The 7,179-nt window shown below is 43.9% G+C and overlaps 2 protein-coding genes across 4 annotated transcripts in view; one reads left to right on the top strand and one right to left on the bottom strand.

The window, feature by feature from the left end:
* Positions 1-2,475, bottom strand: part of Ndufb5 (NADH:ubiquinone oxidoreductase subunit B5) — a 13,756-nt gene extending 11,281 nt beyond the window's left edge. Inside the window, exon 1 of the mRNA XM_005343770.3 lies at positions 2,264-2,475. Coding sequence (XP_005343827.1) covers positions 2,264-2,387 — 124 coding nt within the window. The 5' untranslated portion in view covers positions 2,388-2,475. The remainder of the gene's footprint in view (positions 1-2,263) is intronic.
* The window catches only part of Mrpl47 (mitochondrial ribosomal protein L47), a 13,168-nt gene continuing 8,385 nt past the window's right edge, over positions 2,397-7,179 (top strand). The window contains exons 1-3 of one of the 3 annotated variants that reach the window (XM_026782139.1): positions 2,397-2,415; positions 5,338-5,483; positions 6,004-6,064. Coding sequence is in view for 1 of the 3 variants with exons in the window: in XM_013347444.2 (XP_013202898.1) it covers positions 2,626-2,825; positions 5,338-5,483; positions 6,004-6,064 (407 nt within the window). In the remaining 2 variants the exon portion in view is untranslated. Of the gene's footprint in view, positions 2,416-2,588; positions 2,826-3,211; positions 3,263-5,337; positions 5,484-6,003; positions 6,065-7,179 lie in introns of those variants that run through there. The other 2 variants (XM_013347444.2, XM_026782136.1) reach the window with 2 other exon arrangements.

Raw genomic sequence — 7,179 nt, 5'->3', positions numbered from 1 at the left:
GAGTTAATTTGAGTTATAAGAGCTAGTTAGTAACAAGCATAAGCTATCAGCCAAGCTTTTATAATTAATAAGTCTCCGTGTCAGTTATTTGGGAACTGGCAAGTGGGAAAGAAAAGTCTGACTACAGACAGCCTGCAATGCAGAGTGTATTCAAGACCAGCCTGGGCAACTTAGTGAGGCTCTGTCTCAAAAATTTATAAAGAGAAAGGAAAAAGAGGGCTTATGGATGCAGCCCAGGGGAAAGAACTCAGCTGACTTGCATATGCAAAAGCTTGTATTTCATCAGCAGTACCCAAGAAAAAATAAAATAAAATAAAAGGGCAAATGTCACGCTGTATTTTAGAATTTGTTTTGAAAAGACTAATTCATGGGTCCAGGCGCATGGTGCCAGAAATGTCTCCTACTCCGTGTTTCACAGCTGCCCTGTAAGATCTTCCAGATGAGGAACGAAGAGCACGACCAAGAGGTGTGCACTCAAGGTCACAGAGTTCTAAATTCTGCAACCAGGATTTCAATCGAGTCAGTAGTGCCAGAGAAAAGAAGATGGGGGAGGGGCTTAACACCTTTCTGTGATTCTCAAGGAAACGGTGGAAGAGATGAAGACTTTCAGTAGACAAAGGCACAGGACGCCTGCGAAAGCAGTGATACGGTGAACAACCACGGTCGGAACGAGCAGCTACTAGGCATTCCCTGTTCTCATCAGAAAGATCATCGACCACAAGGGTAGGGAATAGTACAGAGGGAGGAACCTGGGAGTCTTCAGTTTAGCTAGACTCCATCAAGCCCTCTTTGGGAGAGAATTTGAAGGTTCTCCACTTGGATATCTGAGGATATTTGTAATAAGAAAAATGGTTTGCAAAAAGATTTTGCCAAGTAGTGTTAGCACATGGAGTTTGCATTAAGCTTAAATTTTTGCTGGCAATTTTGAAAGCACTGATCCTGTCCAGCATGATCCAGAAGGTCCCTATGCATACTGCCTCCTTCCATAATGGTGCCACTTAACTTGGGAGAGAAAGGGTAAAACGGGACAAGATGTTTAGAGACTGGAGAGAATGCTTTTGGTTTTAGGGTAAAATTTTCATTTTTCTGTACTGCACAAGGCAAACAGTGAATCTCTGACCAAGAGGATGAAATGAATTAACACTTAAAAACAGTGCCTGACACTTAACAGATGCTCAATAAATATCACCACCATTATTGCCAACGTAGTAGAATGGCAAATTATTTTTAACGTTAGTTAAATCGGTTTCCTCTTTTGTAAAATGAGGAAATAACATTGCATTTACTTTTCAGAGTCTTTGAAGAGAGAAAACAGATCGAATACTAAATAAAGCCATGTTTACTCTTCTAGAAAGCAGAGGGACCCGGGTCAGGTTCCTAGGCCCTCACTATGACTGTGCTGAGCCCTGAGCTCTTTAATCCTCTTAGGCTCCTTCCAATCGCTGCGACCTTTTAAGGCAGTTCCTCATGTTGTGGTGACCCCCAACCATAAAAAATAATTGTGATTTTGCTACTGTTATGAATCGTAATGTATATATCTGTGTTTTTCAATGGTCTCAGGAGACCCCTGTGAAAAAGGTCGTAACCCACAGGTTGAGAGGCACTGCCAGAGAGTAAAGTTACCGATACATTAACATACAACAGCCACGATCTGGGCTCACCTTAGCATTTACACAGTCATTAACACTATAGTCTTTTAAAAAACAAACAAAATATTTTTGTGGACTTCTAAAACGTTGTAAGCTCCACGGGAAGTTACTATTGTGCCTAAGGCAGCTGTCACCTGGTGGTGCCTTTCTACACCCGTGCCTATGAGCATCATCCCAGCCTTCACTTCAGTCCACCTGCGGGTTAGAACCAGCCGCAGGTGCCACCTATCCAGATTCGGCCCCTGAGCCCGGCGCTGCAGCGCAAGCCTGTAGTCCCAGCACTGGGGAACTAGGGGCGGAGGGTGGGAAGTTCGGACCTCCTCGTCAATAACAAATATGTGTTGCCCTGGGAGACATGGACAGCAGCTCCACGCCTGTCTGGCCTGGCCGCAAATAAGCAGCAGCCGGCACGGTGAGTGACATCGTGCCTCACGCACGCTAAAACAAGGCCATCGGATTTCTGCAGACGCCCCTCACACAGCCAGTCTAGAAACCTCAGCCTCGTCTAGAAACCCCAGGCCAACATCGTCCCTGCGTCACCGCTCGGAGGTCCCCAAGGTCACCTGGAAACAGCCCTCCCACCTCTCACCCGCGTCTCCGAGGCCTGCACCCACCGACAGTCTTCGGAAAGCTCCGTGTGAGAAAGCTTCCGACTCCGAGTCTAGCGCCAGCACGGCGGACAGACAGCGCTGTCAGCGCGGTGACCGAAGCCCGCTGCAGCAGGCTCATGGCCGCCATGGCTACTCCGGGCAGGGGAGGAAGTGGGGTGAGCAACGGGAGCCGGGAGGGACAATCCACCTGTGAGGGCGAATGCTAGCGGCGGCCATGTTGAGTAAGGGCAGAGGCCGGTTCCTGTTCGCTTCACGTGTGGGCGCTCGCGAGCAGACCTGACGACGTCGTGGGTGGGGAGCGCGAAGAGAGCCGATAGAAGCACTATGGCGGATAAGGGGTTGGGGCGGGAGCAGTGAGGACAGCCATGTTTAGCAAGGGCAAAACCTGTTCGCGTTTGCTTCACTTGTCGGCAGGCAACAACGGAAGTGACATTTGGGCACCGGCACAGTGGGCCTGCTTTAGAAACATGGCTGCGCCCAGTATAGTGGGTATTTGTAGAAGAGTCTCGGCGTTCCTGAAGGCTGCGGGTTCCCTAGTAAGTCTCCAGGCGCCTGCTCGTCCCGGGTAAGTGAAGAAAGAAGGATGACTGCCCGCCTTCGGGTGCCTGTTGCTGAGTGCGCAGCGTGACCTTGGAGTCGCCCACCTTGCCGACCGGGCTCCGCGGGCCGCTGGTCCGCCGGCCTGGGGTTCGTGTGCTCTGTGCTGGGGATGGATGGGTCGGGACAGACGCTTCCGAGGGGTCGAGCTGGCACGGAAGGCGTCGCCGGGTGTGAGACGAACGGATCTGCACCGTCGGCTTCGGACACAGATTGTCCGGCAGGTGCTAAGTGACAGTGACGAGAGAAGTGAGGGGTTTCTGCGAGTGTGAGAACAGGCAGCTTGCTCGTCTTGGACATTTGCCTACATGAGCCGAGTTTTATACATGGTGTACCTCAGATTTAATTGAAGGAAACAACCCGTGTTCGGCTCAACACGCAGCTGCCGTGCCTCTTTTATGCTCGGTATTATTAACGCTAACTTCGGAAATTAGCTTTTTTTTGGGGGGGGGGTCGAGACAGGGTTTCTCTGTGGCTTTGGAGCCTGTCCTGGAACTAGCTCTGTAGACCAGGCTGGTCTCGAACTCACAGAGATCCGCCTGCCTCTGCCTCCCGAGTGCTGGGCTTAAAGGCGTGCGCCACCACCGCCCGGCTCGGAAATTAGCTTTTTAAAAATTTTGCAGAGTTGTAACTTGATCTGGGTGACAAATTTGAATAGTTTCGTCTTTCATTGTCTTTTTCTTCCCCTAACAATGAAATAAATTGGAGCTGGAGAGATAGTAAAATAATTTGCGGTTCAGTGGTTAAGGGAACTTATACTTACAGAGGACCCAAGTTCGGTTCCTAGCAGCCGTGTGGCTCATCTTTAACTGGAGACCCAAAGGCATCAGCCACACACCATGGTGCACACATCTGAAGGAAGACATTCATATACATAAACCTTAAATGTTTAATGAAGTAATTGTTATGTGTTTTTTAATAAAATAAATATCTGTCTCTCAGAGAGGCAAAGTATTTGAAAATGGTAAAGGCAGTTGTGCGCTCCCAGATGACACATTGCCATTTCTTCTTTAATTTTGCAGGTGTACATGCTTTGTTTGCCATTATTTTCCCCAGAACAACAGAAAAGTTATTAGAGTAAAATGGTAACCGTGCGCCCTTCACCGAGTAATCAAGTCATTGGCATTTTGTCACGATTTCAAGATCCCTGTGTTTATACTCCTTTTCCTGCACTGTTTGACAGAAGTCAGAAACGTAGAACCAAGGACATTTTCTTACTAAGTTATCACCTTTAGGAATACACTGCTGTTAGTTAGCATACAATCAAAAAATTGCACTAATAATTTTTTTCTTTATTCTTTCTCTTTGTTTCTTCGTCTCCATTCTTTTCTTCAGGATCCAATGAAGGATCATTTATTGACCTGGTTGCCATTAATCCCATATGTTTCTTTTTTCCTTTGTCGTAATTACTGGCATTTTGGGTAGGATTAGGGTTTTTCTTAATTTTTTAAGAATGTGTCTCCGTTTGATTATTTCATCATAATTAGATTCCAGTCAAGAGTTGGGGATGTAGCTCAGTGGTGGGGCACAAAAGCAGAGTCAAATTAAGTAAATACCCTAGGTTCAGAAGATAGCACTTGAGAAACAGTTCACATTTATTTTGTTTTTAGGTCATTTTACCAGGTCATTAAATATTTTTAGAAACATAACTTCTAAATTAATATGTAAGATTTTCAAATGCAGTGGTATGACGATTAGCAATTTCCTAGTTGTACGTTTATGTAATTAACAACTTTTTTGATATCACATTTAATTCCTTTGTGGCTGTCTTAGTCTGTAAGTTCCCTTCCCTGATGTTGACAATCTCTAGATACAGAATTACTGGATTAAAGGAGAAAGCCTGTGCCTCTCTAATGTTGCAGAGTTGACTTTCGCAATGGTTTCGATTGGTTCATGGATTCGGTTGCTACAATGGAGGAAGCACCTAAAAATGTTACTCTGAGATTGTGATGTAATTGTGGGGGCAGCGAGATGACTCAGGAGGTAAAGTGCTTGCCGTTCAAGCATGTTGACCTCAGCTTGACCCCGAGGTCTATGCAGCAGAAGCTGGATGCTGCAGCACCCATCTGCCGTCCCAGCATTCCTGTGCCCAGACAGGAGGCAGAGAAAAGGGAAGCACCTGGGAGCTCTCATGCCTGCCTGCCTGGCGCACTCAGCCAAGCTGCAGAAACCAGAGCTTCAACAAGGCAGAAGAAGAGGACTGACCTCTACATGTGTGTCCTGGCACATGAGTGTGTGTACTCCCACACACGTACATTAATAGTAAATAAAATAAAGAAGATATTGTGTAAAATATGTTGTCCCTGAAACTGTAGGGTAGCGATCTGTACAATAAAAGTACGTTCTAACACATTTTAGAAGCTTACTGCTTTGGGGGCCAAATTACTGGGTAGAATTTTTGACATTGTAATAAATGTTTCTTGCTTATAAAATCTGAACATTATAAACTCTTACCATTCCTTACTTGTGTTCTGTTGCAGGTTTCCCTTTAGTTTGTTGCAGAAGAACACACACCATGTCACATCTTTTCTCCAGTGTAAATTACTTCATACCACATTGTCAAGGAAAGGACTAGAAGAATTTTTTGATGATCCAAAGAACTGGGGGGAAGAAAAGGTCAAATCTGGTGAGCTATTTAGAATGGTCTGTAGTAATTGATTGAGCCCTCCATCATCCTAGGATTATCCAGTTTAGGATTTTTTGTTAGAATTTACTTTGGATTTTAAAGGTCTTTCTCATAACTGAATAAAAATATTTCCTCAGTAGATTGGTGGAATGTTTAAAAAAAATGTACTTTGAAAATGTTAACTAATATGAGGTTTGGGTTTATTTTAGTTGACACTTTTTTTAATAATAATTAAAAATACCCTGTCTCAAAAAAAATAATTAAAAATAATTTGTAATGAATAATTAAAAATAATTTAAGGAATGGAATGCATTTGACACAAATATTAGCAGGCTTTGAATGCTGTTTGTTGCCGGTCATGTTGCTGATATTTTCATGTTACTTAATTGAATTCTAGTCATGTTAATATAATTCTGGTCCATATTTTACAGATACAGAAACAGATTTTGAGAGTGGATAATCAGCCAAGGGCATAGAGCTAGAAGCATCATTTAATGTTACACATTTCTTATTCTCATAGGAGCTTCATGGACCTGCCAGCAGCTACGGAACAAAAGTAATGAAGATTTACATAAACTTTGGTGGGTGTTCTGCATGCTGAAATGTTACAGTTTAACAGTGGGGTCAAAACTACACCTGTGTGATAAACAATTGGACAAAATTATTTGTTTCCTGGTGCAGTAGGTGAGCATAAGAGCTGTGTATGTGCACGTGCGTGCATGCGTGTGAGTGTGTGTATGTGTGTGAAAGTTGCACAGTCGGAAGGTAGTGGGTCATTTCGAGTGTGCTGTCAGAGTCAGACTGACACCATTAAACCAGTAGTGCTGAGAAACACACTCAGGAAAGACACAGGGACTGGTTGGTCAGTCACATTTACACTGCCTTCCGTTTTTCCTTTCTTTGTTAATTTATTATTTAATATACATGCTGGCAGAAATCAGATAAAGACCTTGTAGACACTTTCTTGTATTTACAGTTCAAAAGGTGACTCACCTCCTACTTTTTAAAATAAACCCTGTTATCTACAACTCCTAGGAGCCTTAAACCATAGTTAGGAGCAACAAGAGACTGAATAGGTTCCCAGAACAATAAACTGTCAACCATTCAACAAGATTTGAAGTCTTTAATATAAACCACATGCACACAGAGAAGACAAAACTGAGAACGAAGGCCCTGTCCTCTAAAACATCTCCAACAAGTGGATCCTGTACTTACTGAGATCCAGAGCTTTTGGCGTAAATACACTCCTGTTTTTTTTTTCCCACCCTGTCTGTTTGTAAGGCTTTTTAAAAACTGGAAATATTAAAACAACAGGAGTGTGCCATTTCAAACAGTGTTCTTTCTGTGTGTTCTAAAAGAACATTCAGAAGATAATGTCTCCAACTAAAGTCTCACCATGGGCCAGATCATTCAAACTTCTGCCTTCCTTTTTATTTATTCCATTTCATGGCCTAAGGTTTTAGCCTACTATCCCAGCGGGTTGTGTCAAAGAATAACATTAATTGGGAATGTAGGCCAATGGCTCCAGTAAGTCTGAGAGGGTTAAGACAAGGTTACATTCTAGTATTTAGCCCATAGCTATTTTGTTCAAGCCATACTTGTTTTGGGGAAATTTCACATCATATATGTGTGATTTTGACTTCTTGCGTCATTAGACCTCTGTGCCTTTGACTGCAGTGGTCAGTGCACAACAGTG

Source organism: Microtus ochrogaster, chromosome 1 (genome assembly GCF_000317375.1).
Source record: "Microtus ochrogaster isolate Prairie Vole_2 chromosome 1, MicOch1.0, whole genome shotgun sequence".
In the NCBI taxonomy this organism is placed as follows: Eukaryota; Metazoa; Chordata; class Mammalia; order Rodentia; family Cricetidae; genus Microtus; species Microtus ochrogaster.
The sequence above is the reverse complement of the archived record's forward strand: the minus strand, read 5'-3'. Positions and strand labels throughout refer to the sequence as shown.